The 15,680-nt window shown below is 48.3% G+C and overlaps 1 protein-coding gene across 6 annotated transcripts in view; it reads right to left on the bottom strand.

Moving 5' to 3' along the window:
* Window positions 1–15,680, bottom strand: part of sgcd (sarcoglycan, delta (dystrophin-associated glycoprotein)) — an 821,304-nt gene that overhangs the window by 220,046 nt on the left and 585,578 nt on the right. For 5 of the 6 annotated variants that reach the window (XM_072512566.1, XM_072512567.1, XM_072512565.1 and 2 more), the window contains one exon: window positions 5,827–6,015. In XM_072512566.1, the coding sequence (XP_072368667.1) occupies window positions 5,827–6,015 (189 nt within the window). Of the gene's footprint in view, window positions 1–5,826; window positions 6,016–7,945; window positions 8,047–15,680 lie in introns of those variants that run through there. The other variant, XM_072512568.1, reaches the window with a different exon arrangement.

The raw sequence follows: 15,680 nt of genomic DNA, 5'->3' as shown, positions 1-15,680 counted from the left end.
TCCTCCTGTTCGTGGCCACACTCGCCATCGGGACCTCATGCAACAGCCTGACCCACCTGACAAACCCCTCCCCAAACCTCTTCAGCACCTCCCACAGGTACCCCCACTCTACCCTATCGAAGGCTTTCTCAGCGTCCATCGCCACCACTATCTCCGCCTCCCCCTCCCTCGCCGGCATCATGATAACGTTCAGAAGCCTCCGCACATTCGCGTTCAACTGCCTCACAAACCCTGTCTGGTCTTCGTTGATGACCTGCAGCACACAATCCTCAATCCTCGTGGCTAAGACCTTTGCCAGCACCTTGGCATCTACGTTTAGCAGCGAAATCGGCCTGTGAGACCCACACTGCAGGGGATCCTTGTACCGCTTCAGGATCAAGGAGATCAGTGCCCGGGACATCGTCGGGGGGTAAAGCCCCCCCTCCCTTGCCTCATTAATGAAATGAAATGAAATGAAATGAAAATAGCTTATTGTCACAAGTAGGCTTCAAATGAAGTTACTGTGAAAAGCCCCTAGTCGCCACATTCCAGCGCCTGTTCGGGGAGGCTGGTACGGGAATTGAACCGTGCTGCTGGCCTGCCTTGGTCTGCTTTAAAAGCCAGGGATTTAGCCCAGTGTGCTAAACCAGCCCTAACTAAAGGACCTAACTAGCAACGGGCCCAACAGGTCCATATTTTTTAATAAAATTCGACCGGGGAACAGTCCGGCCCCGGTGCCTTCCCCGCCTGCATGCTCCCTATCTCTTTGGTCAGCTCCTCCAGCCCAATCGGGCCCCCAATCCCGCCACCAGTCCCTCCTCCACCTTCGGAAACCTCAATTGGTCCAGAAAGCGGCTCATCCCTCCCTCCTCCAGTGGGGGCTCGGACCGTTACAATTCCTCATAAAAGTCCCTGAAGACCCCATTGATGCCAACCCCACTCCGCACCACACTCCCTCCCCTGTCCTTAACTCCCCCGATCTCCCTAGCTGCGTCCCGCATCCGGAGCTGATGCGCCAGCATCCAGCTTGCCTTTTCTCCATACTCATAAATCGGCCTGGAGGCTGCGCCTCTTCCTCAACTGTCCTTCCTCAGGCACCTCCGCATACCTCCTGTCTACCCTCACCATCTCCCCCACCAGCCTCTCCCTCTCCCTCTGCTCCCTCCTCTCCTTGTGGGCCCTAATGGAGATCAGCTCTCCCCTAACCACCAACTTCAGTGCCTCCCATACCATCCTCACTCAGACCTCCCGGTGGCCTCCAGGTACCTCTCTATGCTTCCTCGGACCCGCTCACTCACCTCCTTGTCCGCCAACAGCCCCACCTCCAAACGCCACAACAGGCGCTGGTCCCTCTCCTCCCCCAGCTCTAAGTCCACCCAACGCGGGACGTGATCCGAAATGGCTATCGCCGAGTACTCGATATCCTCTACTCTCGCTATCAGCGCCCTGCTCAAAATAAAAAAGTCGATCCGGGAATAAGCCTTATGGACATATGAGAAGAATGAAAATTCCCTAGCCCCCGGCCTTGCAAATCTCCAAGGGTCCAGCCCTCCCATCTGGTCCAGAAACCCACTCAGCGCCTTAGCTGCCGCCCGCTTCCTACCCGTCCTAGACCTGGAGCGATCCAGTGCCGGATCCAACACCGTGTTAAAGTCTCCCCCCATTATCAGGCCCCCCACTTCCATATCTGGGATCCAACCCAACAGGCGCCGCATAAAACCCGCATCGTCCCAGTTCGGGGCATACACATTGGCCAGTACCACCCTCTCTCCTTGCAGCTTACCACTAACCATTACGTACCTACCGCCATTGTCTGCCACAATGCTCGATGCCTCGAACGATACCTTCTTTTCCACCAAGATCGCCACCCCTCGATTTTTGGCATCCAGTCGCGAATGAAACACCTGACCTACCCACCCTTTCCTCAATCTTACCTGGTCTGCCACCTTCAGGTGTGCCTCCTGGAGCATGACCACATCCGCCTTCAGCCCCTTCAGGTGCGCGAACACCCGGGCCTGCTTGACCGGCCCGTTCAGTCCCCTTACATTCCAGGTTATCAGCCGGATCAGGGGGCTACCCACCCCCCTCCCCGCCGACTAGCCATAAACCCTCCTCGGCCAGCCACGCGCCCGCACCTCTCGCCCAGCCCATTCCCCACGGCGGCAGACCCCCGTCTTGACCCCCCCCCCACTCGCTCCAGCTCCCCCTTGACCATAGCAGCAGCAACTCGATTTCCCCCTCCCCCCCCTCCCGCCCCGGCTAGGACCCCTCCTAGCTGCTTTACTCCCCCCGTTGCACTTCCGCAAGTCAGCTGACCCCGGCCACTCCCGCCTCTCCTTCGACTCCTCCCATTGTGTGAAACACTCTCCTCTTCTATTCCCCATCCGCAGGCTCTCCACCTCCCCCTTCCATCCCAAGCACGGGAAACAACCCTCGCTTCCCGACCCCGGCCCCTCCAATCTTCAGCGCGGGAAAAAGCCCGCGCTTTCCACCTACCCGGCCCCGCCACCTCTGCGCAGCTCTTTTTACAGGCCCAGTCCCCTGACCCCCGACTCGGGCCTCCTCCTCCCCCGCGGGGCCCCATCACACTGCCGGCCATCCACCCCTGTTCCATTTGCTTAACCCCCTCCAAGAGGCCCCCGACCAACCCAACCAAAACAGTGCCCAACCCGCCCTAACCACCCTCACCGAACCCGAAAGAAAAAAAACAAGAGCAAAGGACCCCCCTCAAAAAGTAACATATCAACCGCAATCCCCAAACGCCCATCCCGACCCTCAATCTGTGTCCAACGTCTCAGCCTGAACAAAGGTCCAGTCCTCCTCTGGAGGCTCAAAATAATGGTGCCGGTCCTTGTAGGTGACCCACAGTCGCGCCGGCTGCAACATGCCAAACTTCACCCCCTTCCTGTACAGCACCGCCTTCGCTCGATTGTACCCGGCCCTCCTCTTCGCCACCTCCGCACTCCAGTCCTGGTATATTCGAACCTCCGCGTTCTCCCACCTGCTGCTCCTCTCCTTCTTGGCCCACCTGAGCACACACTCCCGATCGGCGAACCGATGGAACCGCACCAGCACCGCCCGCAGAGGCTCGTTAGTCTTGGGCCTCCTCGCCAGCACTCTATGCTCCAGCTCCAGGGGCCCCTGGAAGGACCCCGCTTCCATCAACGACTTCAACATGGTGACCACATAGGCCCCCACGTCCGGCCCCTCCAGCCCCTCCGGGAGGCCCAGAATCCGCAGATTCTTCCGCCTTGACCGATTCTCCATCTCCTCAAACCGTTCCTGCCATTTCTTGTGGAGCGCCTCGTGCGCCTCCACTTTTACCGCAAGGCCTAGGATCTCGTCGTCGTTGTCGGAGATCCTTTGTCGGGCCTCACGGATCGCTACCCCCTGGGCCGTCTGTATCTCCAGCAACTTATCGATAGAAGCCTTCATCGGCTCAAGCAGATCCGCTTTAATGACCCTAAAGCAGCGCTGGATAATCTCCTGTTGCTCCTGCGCCCACTGCAGCCACGTTGCCTGGTCCCCGCCCGCCGCCATTTTGTTCTTCTTCCGTCGCACCTTCTTCGGGTCCACCACTACTTTTTTAGTCGCCCCGCTCCTCGTAAAAGCCATATACTGACGGGGAGCTATAGTACTGTGCTTCCCACAGCGGGAAACGTCGAAAATAAATCCATTGGGGGCCCTGAAAAGAGCCCAAAAGTCCGTTTTTTGCGGGAGCTGCCGAATGTGCGACTTAGCTCCGCATAGCCACAACCGGAAGTCCCGGGAAAACTATTACTATAGATCCTGATAGTGAGACCTCTTGTGTTCTGTTGCCCGAACGAGCATTACATATATTGATCATGTATATTGATATACAGAGATCACTACAGTCAGGAGTGGTAATCAGAGTCACAGAGAATATTGAAGACATTTTTTTTTTTAAAAGGAGGTAATGGCAGAGGGTCTGTGAGACTGAGAAAGTGAATTCTAGCGGCTCTAATACCATTGGTGGGAGGAAGGGAGAGGTAGACATTCATTTTCATCAAAAAAAAGGCTTGCTTTCCGCTTTTCTGCCTTTTCTATATTTTAATTCCGCCTTCAAGAGTAAAGCTGCATCTCTTTTGCTTTGATCTTGCCATAATTCTTCAATTTCCTTCTGGTCCCCAGCACAAAAGTACTGAGAGAAAGATTTTTCACTGGTGCCACTCAGCAGAAACAAGACAGCTGTACCCCTAAGATGGCAGGGAAAAGCTTATTAACTCAACTCACTCTCAATCCAGCCAATGCTAATTTGCAATGGCCAATGGAGTCATGCAGTAGATCTTTCTAATATGTAAATCAGGGATATACGATCCATATTCCAGCAAAGAGGAGACCGGAAGTTAAATTTTATTTTTTTATTACAGAAGGAAGGATGATTAATACTCTGGGCTCGACAAAAACTCAACAAAATTGCCACACAAAGCTTTCACCCTACCAAGAATGGACCTACCCTGGATTCACTATCTACCTGGTGCCAGAGTTATCTGGGACTATCCAATATTGTTGCGGTCTGAGCAGGGCACTATATTCTCACCTACAACTCACCAGTCCTATATCAATGAAACCAGGTCATCAAAGTGGACTAGACTGGCTGTTGGGGCAATCAAGTGGCTCCCTAAAAGCCATACAAAGCCAAAACCGTCATTTCCAAAGTGTCATTGCTTTACAAAGGTTGAATTGCAATTATTGCTTAAATTATAGTATCAGAGGTCACATTGATGGACTAGCCCACCACTTCGTGGAACAAGATGATCTACATTATCAGAGCCCATGATTTCATTCAGAGAGGGACTATCGGATTGAAGATTATGAGTGCGATCTACTGGCCCTATCCCATCTAAATGGGGGTGCAACGCGGCTGGTAGATATCGGGAGAGGTCTCTTCTGGGATTTACTCAGCTGGCCACGCCTCGTGAGATCCAATGGGATCTTGCAAGACGTCACAATCTGGATCCCGCCCATTGGGGGCGGGATCAGTATTTGGCAAATCTGCATATTAGAGTGAACAGCTACTCTCACTCTAAAATGCAGCTCGCCTGATCTGCCTGATGCTTTGGGATCTAATCCCTTTGCCTCAGAGATCTGCGGTGAGAGCCATTTAGTATTGGTCCCCACAAACGGGTACCAGGTGGAATGACACTTCAGGGGGTCTCCCAGGGGATGGTAGGCCCCTGGGAGGTCTTTGGGCAGGATGGCACCATGGCACTGCTAGTGCCACTTGGCACCCTGGCACTACCAGTCTGACACCCCGACAATGCCACCGAGGTGCCAGCCTGACACTGCCAGGGTGCCCAGGTGGCAATGCCAGGCTGGCATTGTGTCTGTGCCAGGGATCAGGGCTGGGGATGCCTTGCCCCGGGTGGTGGGTGGTCTGTACTGCGGGATTTTGGTGAGCGGAGCTCCTCAGTACAGGAAACAGGATTAAGCGCAGCCTTGGTGGGGCGTTCCCCATTGAGGCCCCGGATTGCAAGTGCCCCATTCAAGAGCATGGTCTTTCTCAGCACTGCGCGCGCCGGAAAACACCCGGCTAAACGCGTTCAACACGGGACTCTGTTGCAATTTGATTAGATCACGCCCAAAATCTTTCCTTTCTATGTAATTTAAATGTTTGTAAAATTATCTCAGTATATTCTTCATAGTGAGAGTTTGTACAGAAATATTTCATTGCTTTCATTTTAATGAGAACTTTTAATTCAGGATCTTCCTTGACCCACGACTATGATGGTTCACGTAATAAGCCATTCATCAGAGAAATCACTTTACGTTCCTTGCATATTTAAAAATCGTTTATTCTTATTAGCTTTCTTAAAGGCGACTCACTTTTGTAAAATTCATGACCTTCAGAATCCATATTGTCAGAGCGAGATTCAACAGCAGCAGAATCATCAAGAGGAGGACAAAAAAATAAAGGCACCGCTTTCGCCAGCCATAAATCCCGAATTTGTAGACATATTGGTTTTCTGAGGTCTGGATGTTGTTTCGTTGAGTCAAGTACTGTTCCTGTGACATCTGCAGAATAAAAAATATCATTCAATGAAAAGAAATGAGATGTTTCTCATGGTCTTTAACCCAAAACTGTGGAGAATTTTTCCTTTTTAATTACCTCTATTTTGGACTTTCTGGATCATAGCAATAATTTTAACCTAACCTTGCTAATGGTAACTGATGAGGTTAATTTGTATCTGTCTTCAGGGTTGAAGACACAAAAAGCTTCCCAGGAATGGTAGAAAATCAGGAGGGGAAAAGGAAGTGAAAGGAGGTTAAAATTTTAGGCGGAGGTGGCGGTGTCGTGACAATGCCACTCGACTAGTAATCCCAAAGCCTCGGCTAATGGCCTGGGGACAGGGGTTCAAATCCCTTCACAGCAGCTAGTGGAATTTAAATTCAATTAATAAATATTGAATTGAAAGCAAGTCTCTGAAATGGTTACCATGAAATTGCTGTTTAAAAACCCATCTGGTTCACTAATGCCCTTTAGCGAAGGAAATTTGCCATCCTAACCTGGTCTGGTCTACACCAGATCCACAGCAATGTGATTGACGTTTAACCAATCTCTAAACTGGCCTGGCAAGCTATTCATTTCATGTGGGTGGGCAACAAATGTTGACCTTACCAGAGTCATCCACATACCATGAAAGAGTAATGAAAAAAAAATCATGATTAGTGGATGAAAAGTACTAGGAAAATTAATGGAACTACAGGCTGATGATCTACAGCCTTGGGCCTTGGAGGAAGTGTCTGTAGAAATAAATGGATGCATTGGTCATAATCCTCCAAATTTCTCTTTCTGCAAATATGGCAGTGGCTTGGAGAACTACAAACGTAACACCATGGTTTAAGAAAATACGGAGTTAGAATACAGGAAACTGTAGCCCAGTTAATTTAACATCAGTCACTGGGGAAATACTAGAATCCATTATTAAGAAGGTGGTAGCAGGACATTTAAAAAATCATAATCCCATCAGACAGAGTCAACATGGTTTTGTGAAAAGAAAATCATGAATGACAAATTTATTAGTGCTCTTTGGGGATGTACAAGCAGGGCGGATAAAAGGGATCTAGTACATGCAGTGTATTTGAATTTCGAAAAGGGGGGCAGCACGGTGGCACAGTGAGTAGCACTGCTGCCTCACGGCGCTGAGGTCCCAGGTTCGATCCCGGCTCTGGGTCACTGCCCGTGTGGAGTTTGCACATTCTCCCCGTAATTGTGTAGGATTCACCCCCACAACCCAAAGATGTGTAGGCTAGGTGGATTGGCCGCGCTAAATTGCCCCTTAATTGGAAAAAATGAATTGGGTATTCTAAATTAAAAATACAAAATGAAAAAATAATTTCAAAAAGGCATTTGATAAGATGGCACATACAAGGTTACTGCACACGATAAGAGATCATGGTGTTGGGGTAATAAATTAATATAGATTGACCAACTCACAGGAAATAGAGAGTTGGGGTAAATCGGTCATTTTCAGGGTTGGCCAACTATAACTAGAGGAGTGCCACAGCGATCTGTACTGGGGCCTTAACTATTTACCATCTATATTAATGACTTGGTTGAAGGGACTGAGTGCATTGTAGTCAAATTTGCTGAGGATACAAAGGTAAGTAGGAAAGCAAGCTCTGAGGAGGATACAAAGAGTCTGCAGAGGAATATAGATTGGTTAAGTAGACATGGAAAATAAATTGTTAGATGGAGTATAACGTGGGAAAATGATAGGTTGTCCACTTTGGCAAGAACAATAGAAAAACAGAATATTATTTAAATTGGGAGAGACTGCTGCAGTGCAGAGGGATCTGGGCGTTATCGTAAATGAATCACAAAAAGTTAGCATGCAGGTACAGGAGAGAATTATGAAGGCAAATGTCGGCGTCCAATGCAAGGGGTGGAGTATAAAAGTGGGAGATTCTTGCTACAGCAGTATGGGCATTGAGCAGATCCCACCTGGGGTTCTATGTAAAGGTTTGGTCTTCTTACTTAAGGAAGGATATACTTGCATTGGAGACAGTTCAGAGAAAGTTCGCTCGACTGATTCCTGGATGAAGGGGCTGTCTGTTGAGGAAAGATTGTGCAGGTTGAGCCTGTACCCATTGGAGTTGAAAGGGATGAGAGATGATCTTATTGTAACATATAGTAATCTGAGGGGATTTAAAGGTTAGATGCTGAGGAGATATGTCTATTCGTGGGGAAATCTAGAACTAGGGGCACAGTTTAAAAATAAGAGGCCTCTGATTTAAGACGAAGAGGAGGAGGAATTTCTTCATTCAGAGAGTCGTTAATCTTTGGAATTTTCTTCCCAGAGGACAGTGCAGGTTCGATCATTGAAGATATTCAAGGCTGAGTCCGACAGATTTTTGACTGACAAGGGAATCAACGGTTATGGGGGACAAGCAGAGAAGTGGCGTTGAGGCCACCATCAGCTCAGCCATGATCTTATTGAATGGCAGAGCAGGCTTGAGGAGCCGAGTGGTCTATTGCTGCTTCTATTTCTTATGATTTTATAATCCCTGGTTTTACACTCCATGGAAAGTAACATTAGACATAATGTAAAACCGTTCTACCCAAACAGATGGGTTTCACGCCTGGCAGGTTAAAATGACCTTCTCTGCTCTAGGTTTCACAGTGAGCAGCGGTCTAATCATGGAAGTTAAAACGTGAAAGGGACTTGCTAAAGTGGATTTCGGGGGAATACTCAACAAAAAGGATACAATTTTAAAATTAGAGTGGGGTAATTTAGACTTGAAATCAGGACGCCTTTATTCACGTAAAAGGAGACCTTAATCTGGAACTCTTTATGTAAAAGGCGGTGGAAATTGGGTCAATTGAAACACTTAATATAGATCATTCAACACTTCAATGCTTGTTTGGTAAGGATCTCAAGGGCTGTGAAACAATGATAGGTAAATGAAATTGACATACATATCAGGTACAATCTAATTATATGATGGAACAGACTTGAGGGGCTGAACGGCCCAAACCTATTCCTACTTTTTTCCCTTGTATCCTCACAAAAGTAAGAGACCATTGAAAATGTTTAGATTTTTATTAAACTGAATCATAATGGGTTTCTTTCACTAGCCCAGTGCCAATTATTAAATGACGCTCATGGATAGAAACATGTTGTCTCTCTTGGCAGCAGGGAAATCAGCCTGATCACTTTCAAACCGTCTGAAGCTGGTTTTCTGAAACAATGGTGATTTTTTTCAGTTATATTTCTAAAATCTTGTCCCTAAAAGCTCCCATCCAGTGGTCTGTTATTGTTATGAGTACAATCCATCATAAACATTATTTCTGTGCCTTCAGAATACACATTAACCATACTGAAAACACAAAGAAATCCAGCTTCTCGCTGGAGTTTATACATAGCTGAGGAGGATCCAGAATTTTGTGGATACAAATTAGAATGCCAAACACCTTGCCACATTCTAGTCACAGTTCCAGTCTGCTATTTTACATCCATCGAAACCGAATCGGCAGAAAGCTGTGGTTGAATGTGGATATTTGTGGGATATGTTCTCTTGCGCACCGTGGCATATTGGAACTCTTGATCATAGAATCACAGAATTACAGTGCAGAAGGGGGCCATTTGTCCCTTCACGTCTGCACCGGATCTCAGAAAGAGCACCCCACTTAAGCCCACGCCTCCACTCTATCCCCATAACCCCACCTAACCTTTAGGACACTAAGGGGCAATTTATCAAGGCCAATCCACCTAACCTGCACATACTTGGAATGTGGGAGGAAACTGGAGCACCTGGAGGGAACCCACGCAGACACGGGGAGTACGAACAAACTCCACACAGTCACCCGAGGCCAGAATTGAACCCGGGTCCCTGGAGCCGTGAGTCAGCAGTGCTAACCACTGTGCCACCATGATACCCACGGTGATCTTAAATAGCACATTGACAAAAAAGATGTATTTTTTAATATGAGCTGTATTATGAGAACTCTCAATTAATTGTAGCACATCATACATTGTAAGGCTTCCTAACCATAAATGAAGAGATTTGTGATGTTACTGACAGTAAGTTGTTAAATTTGTATCTACTTGATGGTGATTTTTTTTAACATGCAATTGAATCTTACTTCTCAAGAGAATTCTTGTTTTGTTAAACATAGCCTTCCAATTCTAAAGCAAGAATAATAACATTGCAATTATATCACAGCGTCCACCAGTTCTCACTCAGGACAAACTCTACCTGCAACAGAATCTCACAGCCTTTCACAGCTCACATTTCCTTTCATTTGCAAACAAAATTGCAAATTTGATAGGATTTAGACTTATGATTCACTCAGTTATCTTAATCTAACTCTCAATTCAAATAACATATTCGACAAGAATGCAGCAAATGGAATCAACTTCACAGAATGCAAACAAGGCTACATACAGCGGTACTGATATCCCTGTCCAGAATAGGCATGATTGGTTAATTCTCCCCTGTCAATGCGTCCGGAGATCACACTGCTGGAAAAGATTGGGATTGATTTTCCGCACATAATTTCTATGTAACTATCATCCCCTCACTACATCTTGCTGGAGAAATCACCCTGCTTTTATCAGAAAACGATGTTACAGTTACAATCAGAAGCTCTTTTTAAATAGACTCTGGAGGCTGTTTGCTGCAGTGCACAGTTTAAACAGACTTTTGTTTGCTGAGCATATAGACACAGCAAAGCATTCACCATGAACTCCAACTTAGATCAAACTTTCATTGTTAAATTCACTCAGAACAAATTGATCTTCCCTGCATTTAGTCAGGCGCCCAGAGCTGATATATGTTTTGCGATTTGTGGAGTATAAGGGTGTTTGGCACAGCAAGGATGAATGGGGCACTGGGAAACAGCACCATCCACAGTATGATGTTAAGAGACACATGACAGTAAACAGGAGACAGAGTTGTATGGAGAGAATCAAGGAGGAATCAGCATGAAGTTAATTCTTAATTTGGACTATGCTTTGTCCATACATAAATTGTTATTTGTTACCACTAAACCAGACTGTTCAATCTTACAAGGCTCTGAACCACTTAATAAGACCGATTTAATAAACCCGTTCAACAATATAGTTGTAGAATATAGCATAATAACTGGAAGAGCTTTTAATAAATCTCGCTAAAGGATAGGAATTTATAGAGCGAGTTATCACAAATAGTTTTGTAGTGCAAGAGTAAAATAAGAATTTGAAGACGCAGGACGCTTAAGGATTATATTTTTTCAGATGTAGACTCAAGGAATATGAACTCATGATTTCAAATCCTTATGTTTATAGTGAATGTTCAAAAAAAAATCAAACAGATAGCTGAAGCACCAAACAGCTTTATAAAAATCTGAATTGTTGACCTGGAACATGTTACAATCTTATTTATGGCACATATTTCCAGTTGTTACGACCACACCATGTTATTTGCTGAGCAAACCAAATCCTAGAGGCAAATTTGTCTTGCTGATCATAATTGTTTTTTCACATTTTGAAAATGAGAAAAAAAGCTACTGATCCCAGAAACGTAGAACTGCAGCAACACTTTTAGAATTAAAAAAACCAAATGATTTATTAAAAAGTAATAAACCTTAAGCATATGGAATTAAAGCTACACAGCTAAAACAGTCTTACAAAACATCCCCCTAAAAATCTATTTGGTCAGAACACAGGTAAACTACTTGGCAACAATCCCAGAGAGATTTTTAACTATAAAAATCAAGTAATGTTATCCAAGGCAAAAATGTCTGTCACTTTAGTAAAGGTTTGCCACACGACTCCTCAAACACTTCCACTCTACTGTGGAAATCCAAGAAAATTCAGAAACACAGCGGCTTTCTGAAATGAAGACTGTTCTGGTTGGACTGGATGGCTATGTCAGATTCCACACCGTCTCTCAGCAAAGAACTGGGGCAGGATTCTCCGAAATGGAGGCAGAGTGTCTGTGCCGTCGTGAACGCCGTTGCGTTTCACGATGGCGCGAAACGGGCGCGGGCACCACCGATTCTGGCCCCCACAGGGTGCCAGCACGGCGCTGGAGTTGTTCACGCCGCTCCAGCCCCCCTTCCCGGCACCAACTGGGCGCTGTGCCAACCCACGCATGCGCAGTGGCGCCATGCCAACCCGCGCATGCGCAGTGGCGCCGCACCAACCCACGCATGCGCGGGGGACTTCCTCAATGTGCCGGCCCTGACGCAACATGGCGTGGGAGTTCAGGGCCCGGCCGCATTTCAAAATAGGGCTGGGGCTGGATAGGCCGGCCCGCCAATCGGTGGGCCCCGATCGCGGGCCATACCCCATCGGAGGCCCCCCCCCGGTGAAGGAGCCCCCTTCCTACCATCCCCCCCAAGGCCGCCCCCGACCCTCCACTCCTCGGAGAATCGCATGCTGGCGTCGGGGCAGCGTGGCGCGGTTGCGGCGATTCTCTGGCCCGGCGCGGGGCTCAGAGAATCCCGCCCCTGGTCTCAGGACATCTCCCCCACACAGCTACCACAACTCGGCTCAACATCTTTCCTTAAATATCTTTTCCCCCCATTATCTATGATTCCATTGTCCTCAGCATCTCTTTGACGTCAACTTTTCCAAAATATAAAATTCTTTAATATTTTCCGATTGCCTCCAGTTTTGGATCAAATAAAATGTAATAACCATTGTCTTGTTTACTTATGAAACCTTTGTAAGTTGTCACAGTCCCTTGAACTTAACAGCTGAAAAGCCAAGCCCCTATCTACTAATGCAAATTTATAGACCCAACCTGTTTACTTGTAAATCCACTTCATCATAGCCTCTCATTATGAATGCATGCAGCTTGCACCTTTACCCTTTTTATCTCTGAACTCTCCCAAACAAATTGTCCCTATTAAACATCTCCCAGTTTAATTAAATCATGTTGGTACACAAATAGCCAAACAGCCTTCTTTACAGAGTACTATAATATTCCAAGAAATATTTTCAAAAATAACATCCATCTGCACACAATATTCAAATGTTACTCTTTGTGACACAATTCTGATGAAACATTTCAAAAGAGAAATGTATGTGACCGTTTAGGATGGCAAAGGTGATGTTGTTTGCCGACTGTCTATTATGAAAATTGCCTGATTTACATTTTAATGGTTCTAGTGGAAGTTTCAAACCCATTAATTTACCTTCATCCAGACTCGACGCACCATAACATTACCTATCCAGTTTTGCTTCAGGCCAGAATCTCCTTCTCCTCAGACTATTAGTCTTTTGTTCTGCCCCAATCCCAAGTCAAGCACTTCCATGATGCTCCCAAGACTCTGGCCCGCATTCTCACGGATTTCTGATTTTAGATCGGCCTCAATGCTCTTAGCTCGTGAGATTTTCTTTCACAATTCTCCCAGCTATGAGCACTTCACTCCAATTATTCCCATAATCTTTCTCACCAGTGCTACTGAGTTACCTTTTCCCAAATGTGTCCTGTGTTTAAAACTTTGGGGCTCCTTCAAAGTCATGCTGGACGTTTTGACTTATCTCACACTGAATCTCCTGTGCTCCCAAAGCATCCCAGTGTCAATAATTCAGGATCTCTACTAAACAGCACTCATAGAGTCAAATATCTATTCTGATTCCATTATCTAGCACTTGGCCAGTAGCCCTGTATGCTATGGCATTTCAAACACATATCTAAATGCTTCTTAAATGTTGTGAGGGTCCCTACCCTCTACCACACTTTCAGGCAGTGAATTCCAGATTCCCCCCACCCTGGGAATAACAACCTTTTCTTATAAAATGTTCCAGCTTACTAAGAGCAAAGTCAATGAGAAATGTTCTCGCCTTTGTAATAATCACAACAGGAGGTTTTCAGGAACAATAGTTACATAACAATCACATCAGATAGCCTACAGTGCCAATAGCTTAATGACACTCACATCAGGCAACCAACAGTGCCAATAGCTTTATAATAGTAACAGCAGGTAACTTCCAAATCCTAGACTGTTAGCAGGTAGCTTAATTGGATAACATTTAACAGTGCAATTTTATTGGCTTCGGTCAATTCATTTTTCCTTTTGCTTTCTCCCTTTTCCTCCGGTCTTACCTCATCCAGAAAAGAATAAAGTCAGTCCATAAGAGGATACTGTGTATTTGAGTATAGCTCTTTTCATACAATCATCGAATTTACAGTGCAGAAGGAGGCCATTCGGCAAATCGAGTCTGCACTGGCGCTTGGAAAGAGCACCCTACTTAAGCCTACGCCTCCACCCTATCCCTGTAACCCCACCTAACCTTTTTGTTTTGACACGAAGGGGCAATTTATCATGGCCAGTCCACCTAACCTGCACACCTTGGACTGTGGGAGGAAACCGGAGCTCCTGGAGGAAACCCACGCAGACACCGGAAGAAAGTGCAAACTCCACACAGTCACCCGAGGCCGGAATTGAACTCAGGACCCTGGATCTGTGAGACAGCAGTGCTAACCACTGTTCCACCATGCAGCCCTGACGTTTGTTGAGTCTTTAATTCCTTAAACCAACATTGGGCCAATATCTCCTGATCATTGGAAACCAGAGGCGGGATTCTCCCGCAACCGGCGGTGTGGGCCGTACCGGCACCAAATAGTGGGGTCAACCACTCCGGCGTCGGGCCGCCCGGACGATGCGGAATCCTCTGCACTTCCGGGGGCTAGGCCGGCGCTGGAGTAGTTGGTGCCGCGCCAACCGGCGCCGAAGGGACTCCTCCGGCCAGCGCGAGTTGGCGCATGCTCAGGAGCGCCAGCGTGTTCTGCGCATGTGCAGAACCACTGGCGTGTTTCCTGCGCATGCGCAGGGGGTTTCTTCTCCGCGCCGGCCATCGCGGAGCCTTACACAGGCTGGCGCGGAGGGAAAGAGTGCCCCCACGGCACAGGCCCGCCCGCAGATCGGTGGGCCCCGACAATAAAGGCCTTGGATTTTCTGTTGCACTGGCGGGCCTTTTAAACAGCCAGTGGCTGCGTTCACCCACTTTCCTGGTTCAGCTGGCCCGACTCCAGTTCACACTCGGCCCTCAACAATGAAGATCCTGGCCTGGATTCTGCGAGCCCGTGCCGGGTCGGAGAATCGGCGGTGGGGTGCGAGAATCCCGCCACGCTGCTCCGATGCCGGTCCGCCGCTTCTCCGGCGACTGGAGAATCGCCGCCAATCGCCCCGCGCGGTCGGCACGGCGCCGGTTGGGGGCCGTTGAAAGTGGCCCCCACAGCGATTCTCCGCGCTCGACAGGCCGAGTGCCTGCCGGTGTGGTTTACATATGGTCCCACCCGGCGGGACCTTGGCAGTCTGGCTGCGGGGGCCGTCCTGGTGAGGGGGGATCCGACTCCGGGGGGGCCTCCATGGTGGCCAGGCCCACGATCGGGGGCTACCGATCGGCGGGCGCGCTCATTCCGTGGGGGGGGTTATGTTCCTCCACGCCGGGCCCCTATAGGACTCCTTGTTGCCTGAGGGCCGGCGCGGAGACGGCAACCACGCGCATGCGCCGGTGCGGAGACGGCCGTGTCGCACATGCGCAGACCCGCGCCAGCCGTAGCGCGCATGCGCGGACCCGCGTCGGCCGTGTAGGGCCGGATTTTGGCGCCGGAGCAGCGAACAGCACTCCGCCGCCATTCTAGCCCCTGAAAAAGAGAATTCCTGGGCCTGGAGGCCCATTGACGCCGGTGCCGCTCGCGCCGGTTTTGACGCCGCCGTCAACACTTGGCCGTGATATCGG

Source organism: Scyliorhinus torazame, chromosome 7 (assembly GCF_047496885.1).
Source record: "Scyliorhinus torazame isolate Kashiwa2021f chromosome 7, sScyTor2.1, whole genome shotgun sequence".
Classification (NCBI taxonomy): domain Eukaryota; kingdom Metazoa; phylum Chordata; class Chondrichthyes; order Carcharhiniformes; family Scyliorhinidae; genus Scyliorhinus; species Scyliorhinus torazame.
This window is presented reverse-complemented; position numbering and strand designations above follow the sequence as displayed.